The 23,232-nt window shown below is 44.5% G+C and overlaps 1 protein-coding gene across 2 annotated transcripts in view; it reads left to right on the forward strand.

The window, feature by feature from the left end:
• The window catches only part of LOC143982409 (uromodulin-like), a 140,541-nt gene that overhangs the window by 82,049 nt on the left and 35,260 nt on the right, over positions 1-23,232 (forward strand). For both annotated transcript variants that reach the window (XM_077481081.1, XM_077481079.1), the window contains exons 6-7: positions 1,495-1,649; positions 21,337-21,582. In XM_077481081.1, coding sequence (XP_077337207.1) covers positions 1,495-1,649; positions 21,337-21,582 — 401 coding nt within the window. The remainder of the gene's footprint in view (positions 1-1,494; positions 1,650-21,336; positions 21,583-23,232) is intronic.

Raw genomic sequence — 23,232 nt, forward strand, 5'->3', positions numbered from 1 at the left:
CACAAACCAATTATTATACACTTAACGGAATTTTTTTTACCAAAAACATGTAGCAGAATACATTTTGGCTTAAATTTATGACAAAATTTGATTTTATTGGATTTCTTTTCAAATAGAAAAAAGAAAATATTGTTTTTTTTCCAAATTTCCGCTATTTTTGCGCTTATATCGCAAAAAAAAAAAAACCGAGTCGTGAATAAATAACACCAAAATAAAGCTCTATTTGTGCGAACAAAATAATAACAATTTCATTTGGGTACAGTGTAGCATGACCGCGCAATTGTCACTGAAAGCGCTAGAGCGCTGAAAGCTGAAAATTGGGCTGGGAAGGAAGGGGGCGAAAGTGCCCTGTATTGTAGTGGTTAAAGACACATACATGCTTTTTTAAGTCAATGGAACCAAAAATGCATCGTTCTGCATGTAAGAAAAGTTCCTGCATCTTTCCAAAAAACACATTGCAGGAAACTGCAAAAAATGTGAATGGGACCAATAGGATAAAATGTTAAATGGATCGTAGTATGTTTGTTTGATTAAATCTGTAAATGCACTAAAACCCACATAAATATGAGCCTACCCTAAAAATGCATGTACATTGGCAAAACACTCTACCAAAAAAGCATCTGTACCTTTTGAAAAATGTGCTTCAGCACCCTGCATCCACCCTGCAAACTTCTGGTACACATCACAGTTGCTAAAAGATTGCCCGGCTATGCAGGACAGCGCAGTGAGACATACGCACCCGGCTGTGAAGGTGCAAGCTTTCACAGCTGGATGTCCACAGTAGTATTGCCAGCGCCGTGGACAGGCGGCGGAGAGAATGGAGGGTTTGGGTCGCCATGTCGCTGGATTGTGGGACAGGTGAGTGTCTTTTTATTAAAAGTCAGAAGATACACTTTTTTTGTAGCTGCTGACTTTTAATAAACAAAAAATTGACTGGAACTCCGCTTAAAATAACCTCACTTCCTTTAAATAGTGCACTAATCCGTGCACTACAGGGTACAGACATTCACACACACTGCTGCTGGGAGGTCATGAGGGATTACAATCCACAGCTGACAAACAGCCCTGTGAAGTTCCCTGTACTGTCTCTGTGCTGACCAGTGGCAGCTGGTGCTCAAAATTTTTCAGGGGGGCGCAAACAAAATGAAAAATACTGAACCTCCCCCATCAAATGCAGCCACTGTGCCCATCAAACGCAGCCACTGTGCCAGTCACACGCAGCCACTGTGCCCGTCAAATGCAGCCACTGTGCCTGTCAAATGCAAATTTCTGTTTGCACCTTCCAGCACACTTTTTTGTCAACAGTGTAATGTGCAAAGGGAAGCTCAGGGACCTGTCAGCACAAAGCATGAGGTGTAAGTAGAGTACAAACACATTTTTTTGTACGATTTTGAAGTTGCGGCAGTGTGAGCCAGGGGGAAGTGAGCTTAGCAATTAATTCCTATATATTTCAAAGCTATTTTTCAATTGCTAATTATTGGCCTCTATCCACAGGATGATGACTCCAATATCTATATTTCCAACACCATTTACATTGAAATCCTGGATAAACCCATCATCACGACAAACAATATCAGATTTAACTTTACCTGTGTGTATAATCGGAATATGCAAACAAGTCTGAAACTGCCTGGAAATATTATCAAACAGTAAGAAAAAAATATAAGACATAGAGAGTTGCTTGTGTAATATACAATCATATTTGTTCTTTCCCCTTCACTAAGTGTAATGCAGCTTACACACGATCGGACTTTTCGGCAGACTTGGTCCAGCGGACCGGAATCCGTCAGACAATCCAATCGTGTGTGGGCTCCAGCAGACTTTTCTTTCCCAAAAGTCAGACGGACCTAGAAATAAAACATTTTTCAAATCTGTCCGAAGGACTCGGTTTTCTAGCGTGCAAACTCTTCTGTGTGCTATTCCGATGGACAAAAAATGACGTATGCCCTGAAGCAAGTACAAAACAGGTCTGGTAAAACTAGCGTTCGTATTGAGGCTACCAAATTCCTCATGCTGCTAACTCTGTGATCTTTTAATATAGCGCATTCTTTTCTTTGTTATAATGCTAGAAGAATGAAGTTGTTTTGCTGCTTATATTCACACAGAGTTATCACAAACTTCTTTCTTCATTATATCCTCATCTCATGACTAATATTCTAGTTTCTAAAAGCCAGATCTCCATAAATAATGTTTACAATTCCTTTTTAGACTCATCTTTTATAATTTTAGATTTCAACAATATATATTTTCCATTTTTTTTTAAATATAAAAAATTCTAGTGATTTCCATTTTTTTTTTTTTTTGGGAGTTTCAAGTTACCACAATAACATTATTATCTTGTATTTTTTATGAACCTTAATTAGGTTGGTGTCCCTTGTTAATTTGACATAGGGGGGTTATTTACAAAAGGCAAATTCATTTAGCACTACAAGTGCAAAATGCACTTGAAATTGCACCCAAAGAGCACTTGGAAGTGCATTCGCTATGGATCCAAGGGGCACATGCAAGGAAACTAAAAAAACAGCATTTTAGCTTGCACATGATTGGATGATAAAATAAGCAGAGCTTTCCCTCATTTCAGATCTTCCCCTCAGATTTACAGTAAATGCACTTGCAAGTGCACTTTGCACTTGTAGTTTGCACAATGCAGTGCAAAATGAATTAGCTTTTTGTAAATAACTCCCATAGTCTTTTTGACATGTACCTGTCTACTCACAAACAAACTGTCCTTTTTTAATAAAAACACATAGTACATTATTTTTTGAAAATAAATTAGCCATTTATTCTGGTTAACAAAATAAAGAGGAAGGCACTTCTGGAATTTGTGAAGCCTTTTGTCCCCCAGAGCACACATCAAGTCGGTGGAAAACAAAATTGGAATCTTGTGGAGTACATATAAAAGGAGCACAATCTGATCCAGGACTCCCAGAGATCAGGAACAGCAGCAGATGACATCTATGTCCCCAGCCTGTGGTACTACAACAGCCTGCATCTTCTGTCAGACCAGACTGAAGCCAGGCAATCACTTTCAACTCTTCCATGTAGCCTTCCCTCCATGCTGTCCTGCAGCCCTCCCTCCACGCTTCTCTGTAGCCTTCTTTGGAGGCTGTGCCTCTAGTGGAGGAGGAGTAGGGGCTTCAGTAGAAATATGACTGGATTCTGTAAGCTGGCCCCTCAAACCCTTCTGAAGGGCCTCATTAAAAAGCCCCTCACAGAGGAGGCGTTGGCCCTTCTCCAGTTCCATCAACCTGGTGGCCAAATATACCATAGGCCTCTTCAGCATGGGGGGGGGGGGGGTACTGAGGAATTGGCTGGCTTCCCCAATGAGGGCAAGTGATTCCTCCTCAGTTCTGGTCATCTTCCTGGGCCTTTTGGTGGGAAGGTGCTGGGGAGGCACTTGGCATTCTGTGAGGCTCCTACTGGGCCCAGCCCCAACCTCCTCTCTACCACTGGTCATGGCCTCCTCCTCTCTACCACTGGTCACGGCCTCCTCCTGGCTGAGCACATCCTGTGTATAAAAAAAAGGGACATAGTAGTATTTTATATTCACTGACTGACACAGCTCCTCTCTTAGCCACTGGGTTGTTACGCCACCTTTAGGAGAAGACTAGGCATTACATGTTATGAAAAACACAGAACTTTTAGTTCTGCCCAAGGGGGGGTCCCTTAGGTAACAACCCCCCAGCCTGCCATGCAGCCATCAGTTTTATTTTGCCTAGTAAAGGAGAAGGACTTAGGAACCCTGACGCACCTATCGGTCCGCGTGTTTTTCTGCAGAAGCTTTGATTTTTGTGCAAGATGAAAGATCCTGTGATCTGCTATCAACAGCCGGCTGGGTGACAGGCTGGATTCCCTTATCCTTGTAATCTCCCCAGCCTGGCCAGCGAGCGCGTGTAGACCAGAGCACCACGCTGGGTTGGCCACGATGTACCTCAGCTCCAGAGGTGGTCGTGAGCTTTTATGCTCCGGGGCGCACATATGACTGGGCTACGGATGTCTGTGTCAGTGTGCCAAGGCCAACAGCCATCCCGTACTGATCGGAGAGTGGGTCTGTGATGGAATGTCTCCCAGCTCTTCAGGACTGGTAAGTACAGCTCTCCCTGCCTTGGTGGGGCTGAGCAGCTGGGCATTCCCTGGGAGGCCTGATTCGGGGGATCCCTCACCTCCCTCTCTTCTCTCCCTGTCCCTATCTTCCCTCCCCCTCCCTGTGGGGGATGCTGCATTTGGCTGCTGAGCGGTGTGTGTGTCTGTACAGGGGCTCTCCGGGGGGGGGGTTCTTACCCGTGGGGGGGGGCTGCGCTGGCTGGCTGTGCCCTGAGATGTGTTTATTTCCCTAGAGGTGCCTGTGAGGCTGTGTCTGTGATCTCCACCATTTTCTATCATTGTCCCTCATGGTTTTTCCAGTGTCAGCGGCCATCTTAGGTGTGGGCAAGGGACAGCATGCTCTCCTGTTTCTCAGTGACCATTTTCCCTGTGGTTTTGTCCTTTATACTGGACGTCCGGCAGCCATTTTCTCAAAGCCTGAGCACGTTTTTTCAGCATTCCCTAGAGCAGGGGTCTCAAACTGACAGCCCTCCAGCTGTTGCGAAACTACAATTCCCATCATGCTTCTGCCTATGGGAGTCATGTTTGTAACTGCCAGCCTTGCAATGCCTCATGGGATTTGTAGTTTAGCAACAGCTAGAGGGCTGCCTGTTTGAGACCCCTGCTCTAGAGACAGCATGTGTCCCTGTAGTCCGGTGGCCATTTTCCCAGTGCTTTATGTCCTTATGCTGGATGCTTGGCGGCCATTTTCCTTGAGCCTGAGCACATTGCAGAGCGGTTTCAGCGCCATGAGCAGCAGCTTTTAATGACACAGAGTGGATTACTCTGCACCTGGTAGCTGACAGAGTACACAGGCACTATTTGTTGGACAGTGCAGAACCTGTCAGGGTGGTGAGTCCTGCGGGAAACAGCCCCTCAGCCAGCAGCAGTTAGGAGGGTGGGACCATCACTGTCCTAAGTTCACAACAGGTGGCAGACAGGGTAGGGTCAGCAGACTCAGACTCTGCTGAGGCTGGTAACCCCTGCTTTGTCGTTTCAGATGACACTGACCAGGACTGTTTGGACAGTGAGGATGAATCCCCGTCTGGGTCCGTGTGTGATAAAGCGCTTGTTGGAGCACTTATCACAGCTGTGCATGATACCCTGAAGATTCACGAGCCAGCAGATCCCTCTGCTGATGTAGTAGTCCCTTTTGGGTCCCGTAAGCCAGCCCGTTCAACTAAAGTGTTCCTGTTACTGTATCTGACTTATTTTGACAAGTTCATTTACAAGGAATGGGGTCGACCGCAACGGACCTTTTTGGTCCCCAAATACATGGCAGTGCATTACCCCTTTGAGGAGAGCCTTCTCAAAAAGTGGTCAGCTTCTCCGGTCGTGGACCCCCCAGTATCCAGGTTAAACAAAGTAACAACGATCCCGGTAGAGGGGACTCCTGCATTTAAGGATCCCACGGACAGGAAGGCCGAGGCAGTGGCTCATTCCTTGTTTATGGTTGTGGGGTCAACCATGCGACCAGTACTGGCATCCGCACTTGTGTCGCAGAGTGGGCAAAATTGTTGCACCATGAATTGGGAGAACAACAACTTCTCCTGTCTGCGTGGAACTAGCAGACCAACTAGTGCAAGGCCTTACATACGTTTGTGACGCGGCCCTGGATACCCTCCCTCTGTTATCCAGGGCTTCAGTGTCAGCAATGGTGCTGAGGCACCTGATTTGGTTAAAATGCTGGTCTACTGACCAGGCATCCAAGAAAGCCCTGACGAATCTTCCCTTCCTTGGCGACTGGCTTTTTGGAGCCTCTTTGGATGACATTATTAAAAATGGCACAGGTGGTAAGAGTACACTACTCCCACAGGCCAGGAAGGCAAGGGTCCTCATTTTTCACTCACAAACTTTTTTTGTCTGCCCAGAGCTTCGGCCAAACGTCCCCAGCCCGACAGGACGACCACAAAAACGTCCCTGGAACCTCAAGCCTAGCAAGCCTGCGAACAATAGTGCTACCGCATGAAGGTTTGCCCCCACCCACAACTCGGGTGGGGGCCGCCTTCGGGAGTTTGCAGCCCTCTCGACTGTCTGACCAATGGGTCTGCGATCTGATTTCCTCCAGCTACAAGAGAGAGTTCCTCTCTTGGCCGCAAAACAGATTCTTCCCCTCCAGCATACCCGTACTCCCAGCTTGCCGGGAGGCCCTCTTGGGGGCGGTAAGGGACCTGCTGAATCGGGGGGTGATTTACCTGTTCCAGAATCGGAACGTTTACAGGGGTTCTACTCAAACCTGTTTGTAGTTCCCAAGAAGGAAGGGATAGTCCAATCTTAGATCTAAAAGTCCTCAATTACTTTGTAAAAGTACAGAGGTTCAGAATGGAATTGGTTCACTCAGTAGTCACTGCATTCCATCAAGGGGACTCCCTGGCATCCTTAGACATCCAGGATGCGTACCTGCACATACCCATATGCCTCTGGCATCAAAAGTTTCTGCAATTTGCAGTCGGCGAAGCCCACTACCAGTTTGTGGCTCTCCCTTTTGGTTTGGCATCAGCCCCCGAGTCTTTACCAATGTATTGGCTCCTGTTTTGGCGTTACTACGGGATCGCGATCGTGGGCTACCTAGACTATCTCCTCCTGAGAGCTTCTTCTGCCTCAGTTAGAGGAGGATGTGGCAATCAACATGCAGACCCTGCAGCAATTTGGGTGGCTGTTGAACCTAAAAAAGTTGGTGATCGTACCGACTCAGTGTTTGGAGTACCTAGGCTTGCTGCTGGACTCCATGGAAGCGAGAGTGTTTCTCCCTTCAGACAAGCTGCAGACTCTCAGAGCCGCGGTAAAACTGCTGATGAGCCGCAAGTGGTCGTTGCTTCGCTTCTGCATGCGAGTCCTGGGACTCATGGTGGCCCTCCTTTGAGGCAGTACCATATGTCCACTTCCACACCAAAATCCTGTAGAAGGAGATTTTGACAAAGTGGGACAAATCTCCGTTGTCCCTGGATCAACAGATCCAGATGAGCCAGTTAGTCAGGGATTCCCTGATTTGGTGGCTGAGGTCTCCGGTACTTCAGTCTGGGAAATCGTTCCTACCTCTGAAATGGACGGTGATCACAACGGACGCGAGCCTATCTTTCTGGGTGGAGTAATGGGAGTCAGTCGACTCAGGGCCTCTGGACAATGGAGGAATCCAAGTTGCCGATCAATCTACTCAAACTGAGAGCGATAAGGCTATGCCTCTCCACATGGTCAATGAGATTGCGAGGGCGTCCGATCAGCATCCAGTCAGACAATGCCACGGCAGTGGCATACGTCAATCACCAAGGAGGAACAAGAAGCTCAGCCGCTGTACGGGAGGTCGCTCACATACTTTGGTGGGCAGAGCGACATGTACCGGCCCCGTCGGCCACTTACATCCTGGGAGTGGAGAACTGGCAAGCGGACTATCTAAGTCGCCAGATGCTGGACCCAGGAGAATGGCGTTGCATCCGGAGGTGTTCAGGCTACTGTGCCTGCGATGGGGCACACCAGACATGGATCTTCTGGCCTCCCATCTCAATTGGAAGGTGCCAAGATTCGTGTCCAGGACAAGAGATCCATGGGCAGACGTGTCAGACGTGCTGGTGGCTCCGTAGGATCAGTACCAGCTGATCTATGGCTTTCCTCCACTGAAACTGTTACCACGTCTGCTTCGTAGACTGGTAGGTCGAGGGGATCCCAGTAATACTGATTGCCCCAGATTGACCCCAGCGTCCTTGGTGCGCAGGCCTAGTGCACCTGGTGGCAGACACTCCCTTGCGACTGCCGTTGCGAGAAGACCTTCTGTCTCCAGGTCCGATTCCCCATCCTGCTTTACCATGGCTTTAACAAAATGGCTATTGAGAGCCAGGTGTTGAGGAACCGGGGTCTGTAGGACTTGGTGATCCCAACTATGTTGAGAGCATGGAAATCTTCTTCCCAGAAGATATTAGACATGTGCATTCGTTTTCGTCCGAATGCATTTTCGTCCGAATTTCAGCTATTTTCGTTTTCGTTTTGACAAACGATAACGAAAGCACAAAATCCGAAAAATGAAAGATCCGACATAAATAAATGCTTTATTTTCGTTTTCATTGTTACAACAGTTCGATATAGAATAGGAGATTCGACATGACTCTGACAATAACAATCTGGCTATAGAACCTGTGGTCGAATGTGCCTAACCTTGCCTCTTAGTCCAAGATTATATATAGAAAATATTCGACAGAGAAAAAAGATTTGACAGAGAGAAAAGATTCTGCAAGTTACAGTCCTAAAAAGTGTTTGGGGACCCGGGTCCTGCCCCAGGGGACATGTATCAATGCAAAAAAAAGTTTTAAAAACTGCCGTTTTTTCGGGAGCAGTTATTTTAATAATGATTAAAGTGAAACAATAAAAGTGTAATATTCCTTTAAATTTCGTAGCTGGGGAGTTGTCTATAGTATGCCTGTGAAGGTGTTTCCCGTGCTTAGAACTGTCCCTGCACAAAGTGTCATTTATGCAGGAAAAAAAGTCCTTTAAAATCACTCGCAGCTATTATGAATTGTCGGCTCCGTAATACAGAGAACACTCATTGAAAGTCATTGATAAAAAAATAAATAAATAAAAAAGCGTGGGGGTCCCCCAAATTCAATTACCAGGCCCTTCAGGTCTGGTATGGATATTAAGGGGAACCCTGCCTCAAATTTAAGAAAAAATTTGACGTGGGGTTCCCCCTAAATATCCATAACCAGACCCTTCAGGTCTGGTATGGATATTAAGGGGAACCCCGCGTCAAATTAAAAAAAAAATTGACGTGGGGTTCCCCCTAAAAATCCATACCAGACCCTTTATCCGAGCACGCAACCTTGCAGGCCGCAGGAAAAGAGGGGGGGACGAGAGAGCGCCCCCCCTCCCTCCTGAACCGTACCAGGCCACATGCCCTCAACATTGGGAGGATGCTTTGGGGGTCTGCGACCCCTCAAAGCACCTTGTCTCCATGTTGATGAGGACAAGGGCCTCATCCCCACAACCCTGGCCGGTGGTTGTGGAGGTCTGCGGGCGGGGGGCTTATCAGAATCTGGAAGCCCCCTTTAACAAGGGGACCCCCAGATCCCGGCCCCCCCCCTGTTTGAAATGGTAAGGGGGTACAAAAGTACCCCTACCATTTCACAAAGAAAGTGTAAAAAATGGTTAAATAAAACAAACACTTTTGAAAAATTCCTTTATTAAAAATAAAAAAATAAAAAAAAGATTCCAGCAGTGGTAATCCACTCTTGCTATCCAGCGACGGACAGTCATCTCCAGCGATGGCTCATCTCATCCAGCGCAGCGAATACATCCTTCTTCTGTCTCCGTGGAGGAGACACTGCAGGCATTCCGGCGGCTGACGTTTCTTATATACGGAGGGCGGGGCCACCCGTCACCTGACCCCGCCCCCCTCTGATGCAAGGGGAAACCCGGGGTTCCCTGTGACGTATGGGTGACCCCGCACCCCTCTGATGTAACACAGGCAGGTTTCCGTTACATCAGAGGGGGCCTGGTACGGTTCTCGTCCCCCCCTCTTTTCCTGCGGCCTGCCAGGTTGCGTGCTCGGATAAAGGGTCTGGTATGGATTTTTAGGGGGAACCCCACGTCAATTTTTTTTTAAATTTGACACGGGGTTCCCCTTAATATCCATACCAGACCTGAAGGGTCTGGTTATGGATATTTAGGGGGAACCCCACATCAAATTTTTTCTTAAATTTGAGGCAGGGTTCCCCTTAATATCCATACCAGACCTGAAGGGCCTGGTAATTGAATTCGGGGGACCCCCACGCTTTTTTATTTATTTATTTATTAATTTTTTTATCAATGACTTTCAATGAGTGTTCTCTGTATTACGGGAGCCGACAATTCATAATAGCTGCGAGTGATTTTAAAGGACTTTTTTTCCTGCATAAATGACACTTTGTGCAGGGACAGTTCTAAGCACCAGAAACATGAGCCCCTTCACAGGCATACTGTAGACAACCCCCCCCCCCCCCTACGAAATTTAAAGGAATATTACACTTTTATTGTTTCACTTTAATCATTATTAAAATAACTGCTCCTGAAAAAACAGCCGTTTTTAAAACTTTTTTTTGCATTGATACATGTCCCCTGGGGCAGGACCCGGGTCCCCAAACACTTTTTAGGACAGTAACTTGCAAATTAGCCTTTAAAATTAGCACTTTAGATTTTGAACGTTGGAGTCCCATAGACTTTAATAGGGTTCTAAAGTATGCTATATACTAGCTCCGTCGAACCTTCTTTATACATTCGACAGACACCATAAGCCTTCAAAGACAGATTCGACCGTAATTCATGTGGATTTTCGGACGAATGCAATTTTTGAACGAAAAACGAAATAAATAAAAACGAATTTCGGGAGTAACTAAATAAATTAAGTTTTCAGACGAAAACGAAATTCCAAAACGAAATATTTTACTCTGCACATGTCTAGAAGATATATCATCGTACCTGGAAGGCTTACAACTCCATGTGTGAGGAGAAAGGATGGCATCCACGCTCCTTTTCTATATCCAGGACCCTGCTTTTTCTACAGCAAGGAGTAGACCAGAAATTGGCGTTGAGCACCATTAGAGGACAAATATCAGCTTTGGCTGTCTTTTTTCAGTGACCCCTGGCATCTCACTCTCTAGTGAGTACTTATGGCCAAGGGGTCTGGCATGTTGTTCCTCCGGTGCGTCCACCATTTCCTCCGTGGGATATGAATCTGGTGTTGTCGACGCTGCAAAAACCACCATTTGAAAATAGCAGAGAGATCCCTCTGTTGACTCTTTCCCAGAAAGTGGTCTTTCTAGGGGCCATCACATCGGCCAGGAGGGTTTCGGAACTGGCGACCTTGTCCTGCAAGTCATCCTATCTGGTTATCCACAAGGATAAGGTGGTGTTGCATCCGCAACCGTCTTTTCTGCCGAAGCTGGTCTCAGCGTTTCACATCAATGAGGACATTGTGTTACCAACTATGTTTCCTAAGCCGACACATCCTAAGGAGATGGCCCTTCATGCCCTAGACGTGGTTCGGGCTCTGAAAGTGTATTTATCTGCCACGGCTCCCTTCTGGAAGTCAGACTCACTGTTTGTTTCAGTAGCTGGACCAAAGAAAGGCATGGCGGTCTCATCAGCCACCATTTCCAGGTGTATCAGGCAGATTGTAGTACACACCTATGCCTTGAAGGGGCAGGTGTCCCCCTTCGCGTTCACGGCCCACTCCACGAGGGCAATCGGAACGTCTTGGGCCTTCCAACATCACACGTCTGTCGCTCAAGTGTGTAAAGCGGCGACCTGGTTGTCTGTTCACACCTTCACAAAATTCTACAAGATAGATGTCAGTGCATCGGCTGATGAGTTTTGCAGGCGGCTGTGTACTTGCAATTACATACACAATTTTTCCTTTTTTCCTGTTTTTTTGGGTAAAAACTCAGTACCTTTTAGTTAAGGCACTGTTGCATTCGTTTCTGCAGTTTTGGTGCGGTTTGAGGGTAGTGTGTCTCTGTTGAGGAGCACCATGTTTTTTGTGTGGTGTTTTTTTCCACACACACTGTCGTTTTTGTGGGTAAGGTTATACTAGCTCCCACTTGCCATGGTGGATGATGTTTTTATGCTGTTCTCCCACCCCTCGTTTTGGCACTGCTTGGGGACGTCCCAATGGCTAACAGAGGAGCTGTACAGTCAGTGAATATAAGAGAAAATAGGATTTTTTGTATTCACCGTAAAATCCTTTTCTCTGTAATTCACCGACTGACACAGCACCCGCCCTTCCTAATTTTCTTTACGTTGTACTGCTTGTTGACGTACTGATGGCTGCATGGCAGGCTGGGGGGTTGTTACCTAAGGGACCGCCCCTTGGGTGGAACTAAAATTCTGTGTTTTGGTGAATTACAGAGAAAAGGATTTTACGGTGAGTACAAAAAATACTATTTTTTGCTTCATCAATCACACACAATTTTCAGCTTAGGACTTGCAAATTGAATTTGAAACAAACAGAAAAGGCTATAATTTTTACCCCAGCATTTTTATAGCTGTTCATCAATATTTTAACAACATTTTTGGCCACTACTGTCTAGTGATATATATGCATAATCATTTTTGTGATTAAATAATTGATTTGTAAGCAACTCAAACATTTTAGTTTGCATCATTAATATTAGGACAATCAATATTTTCCAAAAAAATATATACCTGACTCCAGCTGGGCGCATCCACTTCTTCAAGGATGGAAGGGCCCGGTTCATCCTGGGACGCCTCAGCTGGGGTGGAGGGAAGGGTCGAAAGCGATTGCCTTGCTTGTGTCTGGTCATCGATAAAATGGAGTTTGTTGAAGTACCACAGCTTGGGGACATAAATCTTATCTGCTGCTGCTCCTGATTTGAGGGACTTCTGTATCTTATTGTGCTCCCGCCTGTACATATTCCGCAAGATCCCAATTTTATTGTCCACCAACTTAATGTCTGCCTGGGGGACTCGCGTCTTCACAAACTCCAGAAGTGTCCCCAGTGTTGCCTTAATTGCTTGCATACTAGCTGTATATACACTGCGCATGTGTCAAGCTCCACCTGCATCCCCCGCCCCTGACGTTCTTTGTGACAAATTTTCCCCGTCCCTTCTCTCTTTGTTGCGCAGTGGGAGTATATACATAAAGATAGTGGAGACATTATTATTATTATAATACACGATTTATATAGCGCCAACAGTTTACGCAGCACTTGTATAGGGGGGGACAACACAATTACAGTACAGTTCAATACAAAAGGTACAGGAGGGCCCTGCTCGTAGAGCTTACATTCTAAAGGGAGGGGGGTGGTGGTACAAAAGGTAATAGCTGCAGAGAATGATTTCATGTGGGGGTGGCTCGGGGACAGGTGTTATGTGGGTGTGGGATAGGCTTCCCTGAATAAATGAGTTTTCAGGGATCTCCTAAAAGGCGGACAAGAACATTTTCAGGAACTAGCATGGAGGAAAACCCAGAACCCCAAACATCCAAATCCAGGAGGAGATTTAAGGCCACCAACATGGCCTTTGAAGAAATGGTGGAGATGGTGGACATCTTGAGGAGGGAGGATTATGATGGCAAATATGGTCTGTACACCCGAGCCAATTTGCAGAAAGACCAAATAATTTCCTCAGTTGTGCCCACTCTGGAGCAGCAATTTGGGGTACGACGGGCTAAAGACCAATTAAGAAAGCACTGGTCCGACCTTAAAACGAGGGAGCCAGATTAGTTTTGAAGAATCAAGAAGGTGCTTAAAAAAAGTAAGTACTTGTTGTGTGTTCTTATTCTGATACTTAACTTGCATGCTGATACATGTGCTTTTTGTTTATACTGTTCCGTTTATACGATCTTTCGTAAATATTTGTTTGCCAATACATACGATGTCTGTAAATATCGTTCGTTTTTTTTGTTGTACACCACTTCAAAGCAATGTTTCATATTCCTATTTGTGGACTCAAATATCCGTGTGCTAAGTATACCTTTTGTTTCATTCTCATAGGGGAGAAAAGACTTGGAGGACACCAGGGACCCCCCCCCCCCACATCGCCAAAAAGATTGGCAAATCAGCCCAAGCCCCCCTGAGGATCTGGAGGAAAGAGAGGTGGAAGAAGTGGATGAGATCTGCATCCCACCAGGTGAGTGTCTGACACCCCAGCTTTAGGTAATCTATTTATGCATGCATATTTCTAAATACATATTTTTTTCTAAAAATTTTAGGTGATGTTCTGGTTGTGGAATGGCAAGCGGCGGACCCATTTACCACCGACAGTGCCCAAAGACTAATTGGGCAGATCATGGCCTGGAATGGGCACATTGATGCCATGAGAAATCAGCTAGACAGCATGAGAAATCGGCTGGACGCCATGCAGCAGGAAATATAGAACATATGCTGATACCATTGTGCTATATGTGACCCCCATGCACAGGTGTACATTTGTTTTTATTTAGCTGTTTTTTATATTGTATTGTGCACAAGTTGTATTATGGCTGTTTGTGGTTAATACCACCGGTCTTTTTAAGGCCGCGTACACACGCGCGGACTGTTCGCCCAACTTTGTCCGTCCAACAGTTTCGGCAAACAGTCCGCTCAAACTTAGCATGGACGGACATGGCCACACACGACGGACGAACAGTTTGCTGAAACCGTGCGCGATGACGTGAACGGCACGTACGACGGGACGAAAAATACGACGTCCTATACACTGCATTATAGCTTTCGGCGTGAAAATCCTTTCTGAGCATGCGCGTAACTTTGTTTGACGAACAAGCCTACACACGAGCGGACTGTTCGCTGAAACAAGGTTTCAGCGGACAGTTTTACGGAATTTCCGAAAAACCTTGTCCGTCCAACTGTCCGCTGAAACTGTCCGCTGAAAGCCCACACACGAGCGGACTGTCCGCCCAAACACTGTTCAGCGGACAAAGTTGGACGAACAGTCCGCCCGTGTGTACGCGGCCTAAGAGTAATTAAAAACTGGTTTTCCCAACGTTACTTCATGATTGGAGTTTGTCTTTTTAGTTTTTTTCTGTGCACTTGTGGCCGGTTGGTCCGAGTGCGTGTCTTGCAGACAGATCATTACACCTGTTGGGAAGTCTCACTTACTGCCCGGATTGAAATATTTGCTGTTCACTCTCAAGGAGGCCGGGTATCTTCATAGGGTTGGTGAGCCTGTTCGTCAACCTACGCTTGCACCTCCCCTTGCTGCTGTGTCCCTTTGTTCACCTCCGGAAGTTGTCAGCGGAGTTTGGGACAGGAGCGATCCATCAGTTCCAGGCGAAGGCTGGACTTTTTCTGCATTGTTGATTCTGCCTGTGGGGGAGTCCATAGGCTCCGGTAAGGACCCTCATTCACTGACTCTCTTGTCCGTTCATTGTGAAAGCTGATTGTTGCTGGCTTCTGCATGTCAACTGAATGGGACAGTTACTTAGTTTATTCACACTCAATTTTTATTGTTCATTATCTGGACTCATTTGGGATTTATTTGAATTTGAATTTATATATTCATATATAATTTAGTTTCACTCACAGCCAGGGCCGTCTTTAATATTGATTGGACCCTGGGCAAAACTTTTCCTGGGTTCCCCCCCCCCCATGCAGTTTTGCTCTCCACCTGCTCTGAGACATACAATAAATAGTAGCTAGACTCAAAATCAGTTTACTGAATCAGATCAGGCAGCTATTGCAATTGGTTGCCAGAGGTTACAGTGTATTATTACCACTCACTGACTGGTTGCTAGAAGGTACAACACACATTACAGCTTACTGATTAGTTGCTAGAGGTTACAGCACATGATTTATGTTTGTTGAGATTACTGTACAGTAATACTGCTCATTGATTCGTTGCTAGAGATTACAGCACACCATCTCCTCACTCCAGGGGTAATGATATACATATGGATGATGCCTTTATTTACATATCTATGCAGCTATTTACATATGAATGCTGCTGCTATTTACATATGAATGCTGGTTATTTACATGTAAACACAGGGTCTGCAGGTGAGTCATCTGTACACAACAATAGGGCAGAGCTGGGCAGCATTAGTAGCAGCACTTCACACTGAGATATTGGGACACAGCACAGGACTAAAACCTCAAGGAACAAGGGAATTTAAACCAGTATAGTTGGCAAGTATGAGGCAGCTGCTTTGGGCCCCACTGAGATATCAGGACATAGCAAGAGACAAGGAAATTTAAACCAGGATAGTTGGCCAATATGAGGCAGCTGCTTTGGGCCCCACAACAATGACAGGGCCCAGGGCAGCTGCCCCTTTTGCCCTGCCTTAAAAACGGCCCTGCTCACAGCGCAACATTATTTGTCATTGCTATATGTTTATACCATTAGGATATTTGATGGATCTGTGTTGCAGCTTTTTTGGTGTTTCTTTCTAGTGTGGTATTGTTCACCTTTATATACATGTTGACATTATCCATTTGGACTCCCAATTTGTGTGCATCTTCAAAATTTGGCTTTTACATGGGTGACATCACCTGCAACTTTTTACATGTTGAATTTTGTAAGTTCTAAAAACACTGATTTAAACGAAAAAAATAAATAAATAAGTAAATAAATTATGCAGAAAATACCACCAAAAAAAGAAAAAATATTGTTCCCAGAATTTTTTTTTTTATATTGAGTAAAAAAAAAAAAATAGCCCCCCCCAAAAAAAAAAAACACATTGAATGACATTTTAAAAAAATGCACAGTTTGAATGTGCACACAGTAAAAATTTGAAACGACAACAATATGTGTGGCTTCTTCTTTCAATACTCAATACTAATTTTGTAATTAATTTAGTGACAAAAGGGCTTATTTACTAAAGGGAAATCCACTTGCCACTACAAGTGCACTAGGAGAACCTAGGAGACAGCCAAAAAGAAAAGCAAACAAGAATAAAAACTCAACATTTTCTCATAAAAAATACTTTTTATTAATTGAAATGTGAAAAATGTTCTGGCATTGCAATGGCCCCCCTACCATTAAAATAATTGACATATCTCTCCTGCACTTGACGGGCGGTTTGGGGGGGCCAAGCCAGTACAGCCAGTATCCAGGCCTGTGAGTACAGATTCTGCAAGTCTGGGCTCAGGCCCAACATAAGTTATATATGAGAATGTTTGCGTAAAAAATTATGGAGTATGCAACAGCACAGGATTATGTGATTGATTTTATAGTCTGCCATATTGATGGCTGAGAGAAACAAACGGAACCGGCTGGCCATAATCCCGAAGGTATTCTCCACAACTCTTTTTGCTTTGGCCAGCCGAAAGTTAAAAACCCTCTTCTCTGGGGTGAGGGTCATTTGGGGGGAACGGCTTCATCAAGTGCTCGCCCAGACCGAAGGCTTCATCTGCGATTAACACAAAGGGGAGTCCCTCAATGGTCTCGGCATCCGGTGGCAATCCCAGGCCACCAGTCTGGAGATGCTGGCAGAACTCTGTCTGGGCGAAGACTCCTCCATCCGACATCCAGCCGTTCTTCCCCACGTCCACGTACATAAATTAATTTTGTGCCAACACCACCGCCATCAACACTATACTATGGAACCCCTTTTAATTGAAGTAGTAATACCCCGAATGGGGTGGTGGCACAATGCAAACATTCTTCCCATAAATAGGAGGTGGGGGAGGGTTCTAAATGATTTTAAGACCACACATTACACTTGGAGACATTTGAGGGGGTGGTTTGGGGAAAGCAATACAATGGAGCTGACAATATACATTGTTAAAGGGACTAGGCTATAGGTGTATATGGTCCCAGGATAGCATGCTGGGGAGGTTAGTGAAGGCAAATATGCATGTAGGCCAAAAAAAAAAAGAGTATAAAAAAACAAAAACATGCATGCATGAAGATAAAGGGGGCATTCACAGCATATTCCAATCATGATAATTAGGTAATGATGAAATTAATACAAGACATTAGCAAACATTAACCACTTCCCGACCGGCGCAAACCGATGTACATCAGCAGAATGGCACGGGCAGGCATATTGGCGTACAGGTACGTCCAATCTTAAATGCTGCCCTGCCATCGTGAGCGAACCCCTGGCGGCATGCTCGCGTGCCAGTCGTGACCCCCGTGAGTCCGGTCGCGGGTCCCGTGGACTCGATCGCCGCGGGCATACCCGTGATCGTCTCACGGGGCGGCTGAACTGGGAGATGCCGTTGTAAACAGCATCTCCCCGTTCTGCCTAGCAACAAGTGACGCTGATCTCTGCTCCATGTGAGTGGAGGAGAGATCAGTGTTCACTAAAAGAAAGCCCAGCCCCCCATAGTTAGTAACACACCCCTAGGAACACTTAACCTCTACACTGCCACCCACTGGTTAACCCCTTCACTGCCAGTGTTATTTTACTAGTAAAAAATAAAATTATTAATAAAAATGTCATAAAACTATCCCCTATTTTGTAAACGCTATAACTTTTGCGCAAACCAATCAATAATCGCTTATTGCGATTTTTTTACCAAAAATATGTAGAAGAATACATATCAGTCTAAACTGAGGGAAAAAAATGTTTTTTTTATATATTTTTTGGGGATATTTATTATAACAAAATTTTTTTCAAAATTTTTTTTTTCAAAATTGTCGCTCTATTTTTGTTTATAGTGCAAAAAATAGGATAATGCTCCCAAGAGCCTGGGGGGATATGCCTGTCGTGAATTGAAAGGCTTCTCCCTGTCGCCAAGTACCGCAACATGGCAACTAGCCTCTGCTCCAGAGTAATGGCTTGCCGCATGCAGGTATCCTGCCTGCTGATATAAGGGATCAGCAAAGCTAGCAGATGGTGAAAAACGGGGTCTGTCATCCTGAGATGATTCCTGAAATCCTTAGGATTATCCTCACGGATCTCATGAAGCAAAGGCATATGCGAGAATTGGTCATGCTGGTGCAGCCAATTCTTCGTCCATAAACTCCTCCACACCCTGTTCATGGACTGGGCTCGGGTCAAAGTATTAATCCCAACACCAAGCCCCCACACAGCACAAACTCCAGTACGTCCATGCACCATGGCTTCAAAACGGTCGACTGGTCAAACAAACAAACTTAACCGAACGTACTGAAGAACAGCAATGCCTGTGAAGAGAGACCTGAAGAACAAGAATGAGCAGACCAGAAATGGCCTGATATACAGGTACGAACTAGCCAACACGCACTGAAAACCAGATACAAACTCCACAAGCACAAAATGAACTGCAGAAAATGATCAAAATAAGCTGAAGTCTGAAAAGCACAAATCATCTCTAACCAAACTTCTACTAACATGAGATAAACACGAGATTAGCAAAAGGAGCCCATAGGGTAGCGTACTGGGGCTTGAACTTCCTTTTTCTAATCCCATGCTGTAAGTCATCGTGTTCGTGTGTGGGCAAGTCCGTTCATTTGAAAGTCCGGTGTACCTCCGCTGCAAAGCCCATTGAAAAGTCCAGTCGTGTGTACGCGGCATAACTTATCGATGGATCCACCACAGGGATCACAGTTTTCGCCCCAGAATGCTGGCACACCTCTGTTCAGGCATCACCCAGGGTCAGCACTTGCACTTCTTGCACTGAGATGCTAGCTCTGGGATCATACAACTTTTCTAAAAAATTGTCTCATAATAAGTAGAAGACTTCTGGTTGGGGTTAGGGGGCTTCACCACTCCTTGTGTAGGATCAACAGCTAATAAAGACATAATCATAATTGAAAGCTAAAGTATAATTAAAGCATATGAAATAGGGGGAAAAAACTGCACCAAAATCAAAATAAACTATGCAAAAAGCTGCTAGCACTCTAACAAAGTCAAATAAGAATGGTGAAAAAATAGTGTGGCACTACAAATATAAGGTGCATATACCAATGCGTGCTACTCAGAACACGATATGAATGTTGGGTGACGGCACAATGTGACAAAACAATAATAAAGGAATGTGCATGGCACAATGAGTGCAGGAATCCAATGGTGAGTAAAGCTACAATGGATAAAGCAAAATAAAGTCCACAAAGTAGACAAGATGGACTTCCTATTACGGTGACACCAAAACAATGGAGGAGAAAAACAGGATGTCTGTAGTCACTCTAAACAACTCTTCAAGGGTAAGTAGGTGGATACTCTTACCAGCTGGGATGGACACACATGTCTTACGACAGTGGGTCAGAAGAGCTGGTGATCCTGAGGGATCTGAATCAGGTGCTGTGCACGGAGGATGGTCAGATGGATCAGGTGCAGGGTCCCCGATTTTCTATCGACAAACTCCACAGGCACTTTATGACCAGGCTGGATGTACCTCGGAACAGCTCTTCGTAAGCCCCGACAGATGAAACATATGAAAAAAGGAAGGAGGGCTCCAGATAGTGCAGGTCAAACCAATAGGTTTATTGGAATATGTCATAAAAAAATTACAAATATAAAAGTGATCACAAAATATAAAAAAGTATATAAAAAGCAATGTGGGGTACGGTAAATGCTAGCCCGATGCGTTTCGACACTAAAGGTCTTCTACTGGGGAATATCTCTGTCCTCATATTGCTACTAAATAAATAAATTCCTGGACAAAGATCCACCCAAGGAAGGGGTGGGACCGGAAAAAAGGGTTCAAAGGGCATGCCCTCCAAGTCTCAATCTCACTCCAGGCCATGTGAGGCATAAAAACCTAAATATATCAAATATTTACAAGGGATATCTTATAACTTAAACTTTAATAAAAATGTAATAGCTATAAAATAGGAACCATATATATATATATATATATATATATATATATATATATATACTGCGGCAGGTCGGCTCTATTGCATAAAATCACATACCCCCCCCCACAGTAAGAAAGCAAAACAGGGAACAGATATAACCTTTTGATCGCCCCTGATGATAGCCCCTTCCCTGCCAGTGTCATTTATACAGCGTCAGTGCATATTTTTATAAATAAAAATGTGTCAAAATTGTCAGTTATGTCAGTTAGGTCAGTGGTCATCAACCTTGTCCTCAGGGCCCACTAATAGGCCAGGTTTTATGTATTACCTTCATGAGATGCAGACTAGAATACTGCAATCACTGAGCAGCAAATTATAGCACTTGTGATGTATTTCAGTTATCTTGCAAACCTGGCCTGTCTGTGGGCCCTGAGGACAGGGTTGAGACCACTGAGTTAGGTGATCCGATCTGTCCACCACAATTTCACAGTCCCGCTAAAAATCGCTAATCACCGCCATTACAAGTAAAAAAAAAAAAAATGCCATAAACATATCCCCTATTTTGTAGACGCTATAACTTTTGCACAAACCAATCAATATACACTTTTTGGGATTTTTTTATTACCAAAAATATGTAGCAGAATACATATTGGCCTAAACTAATGAAGAAATTAGATTATTTTAATGTTTTATAGCAGAAAGTAAAAAATATTTTTTTTTTTTTTTCAAAATTGTCGCTCTTTTTTTTGTTTATAGAGCAAAAAATAAAAACCGCAGGTGATCAAATACCTCCAAAAGAAAGCTCTATTTATAGGAGAAAAAGGACATAAATTTTATTTGGATATAGCATCATATGACCACACAATTGTCAGTTAAAGTAACGCAGTGCCGTTTTGCAAAAAATGGCCTGGTCAGGAGGGGCTGAAGTGGTTAAAGGTTTTTTTCTTGCTTTTCTTTATGCAATAAAATGTAACTTTTTTAACAGCCTATTTTAGCATTTTAGGTGGACATTGGTATTTGACACCTATTGCCACCTCTCAGAAAATAAATTGTGATTTAAATTGTTATTGGTTTTGTTACCTGAACATGTATTTGTTTTCTCAGGATGGTATACCTGTCTGGAGTGAATCAGATTGGATTATATCCCGTTACCATGGCTGCTTATAAAGACTCATCATTTACAGAACCATATGAAAATAATGAAAATGTGGTTGTTGGATCAATCATCTATGTGGGAATATTTGTGACAGGCGCTGATGGAAATCAATATGTTCTCCAGATAGAGACATGTGTTGCAAGTCCTACAGATAATCGTAATGATGTAAATGCTTTTTATCTTATAAAAGATGGGTAAGTCTGCATTTCTTATGCAACCATAGAGATGAATGAAAATGTAAAGACCTAGAACTTCACAGAGCACAGAGTTCTAAATACAAAAGAAGTTAAAAACGAATCTTACGAGTGTCTACCTGATTTAGCTGGAATCAGTAAAAGTGACCCAAGTGTCTTAGCCCTTGTACACACGGTCGGAGATTCCGACAACCAAATCCCTCGGGAGTAATTCCGACTGATTAATTCCGGAAGAGGTCCGGAAGGGATGTTACATACACACGGTCGGACTAAGTTGTCGAAAATCCGATTGTACATAACGTGATGACGTTATTTCGTTAAGACGGGACTACGTTCAGGCTAGTAGCCAATAGCTTTGGCCTAGGAATTTGATCTGAGCATGCATGGCACTTTGTCCGTTGGAGTAGGCTACACATGATCGGAGTATGTCCGATAGGAGCATTTTGTCGGAAAATTTTACCGGCAAGTTGGAAATTGGATATTCTGACAGAAACAGTCCGATGTAGACCACACACAGTCGGAATATCCGACAAAACGGCCCGATAGGAAACATTCCGACAGAATCTCCGACCGTGTGTACAAGGGCTTAGACCAGTGTTATCTCCTCCACTTGCATAAGCAACATTATACAGAAAATCTTGGCGGAATCTCAGTGTACCTACTTTACATTGCAGCTTAATGCCCTGTACACACAATAGGAATTTTGGACAACAAAATCCCATGTTTTTTTCGACGAATGTTGGCTCAAACTTGTCTTGCATACACGCGGTCACGCAAATCTGGTTGGAAATTCCGAACGTGAAGAATGTGGTGACGTACAACACGTATGACGAGCCGAGAAAAATTAAGTTCAATGGCCAGTGCAGCTCTTCTGCTTGATTCCAAGCATGAGTGGAACTTTGTGTGTTGGAACATGTGTTAAAATGCCTGTAATAACCAGTGATGTGTCATCCAGGTTCAAGATGACAAACTGTGACCAATTCTCACCTGACATGCGCACTCAGTTGCCTTCTTCAGCTAGGATGGCGCTCTTAGCTACCACTGCACTTGCCTTAGCAGCCATTTGTAGTTCCCGGTCTGCTAATGAGATTTCATATGGGCCTGGAAGTGCGTTGTGGGACCTGCTGTGTGTTTTCTGCCGGTCTCCTCATGCTGATTGTGAATAATGTCAGACTAACAGGAGGTATAACACAAACCAAGGGTTCGGGTGTGTTGCTAGGATTGTGAAAAACCTGAGGCACCCCTGCATACCTCCCAACTTTTTGCGATAGGAACAAGGGACACCTATTAGCAAAAGTATGTATTCATATAACACATTTTATATACAATTATATAGATGAGACCAAAATTAGGGACAAATGAGGAGGAAAAGGGGATAGAGGGACTTTGTTCCAAATCGGGGACAGTTCCTTGAAATCAGGGACAATTGGGAGTTATGCTCATGGACACTAGAAGCAAGGTGTGGTGTACATAGTGCTTTGCATGGAACTGATGGTGTGGCCACATTGCACTAACAGAAGGAAGGATTTAAAGGGGTATAGGTAAATAGGACCTGAGCCTGTATGCTGTATACAAGGCACACTAATAAAGTGCTCCATGATTGTATATTTCTTTTAAAGTCAAATGTGGCAAACTCTATCAAAGGCAAAG

The sequence above is a fragment of the Lithobates pipiens genome, unplaced genomic scaffold (genome assembly GCF_037356315.1).
Source record: "Lithobates pipiens isolate NorthernLeopardFrog02 unplaced genomic scaffold, aLitPip1_a1.2 Scaffold_16, whole genome shotgun sequence".
NCBI classification, from domain to species: domain Eukaryota; kingdom Metazoa; phylum Chordata; class Amphibia; order Anura; family Ranidae; genus Lithobates; species Lithobates pipiens.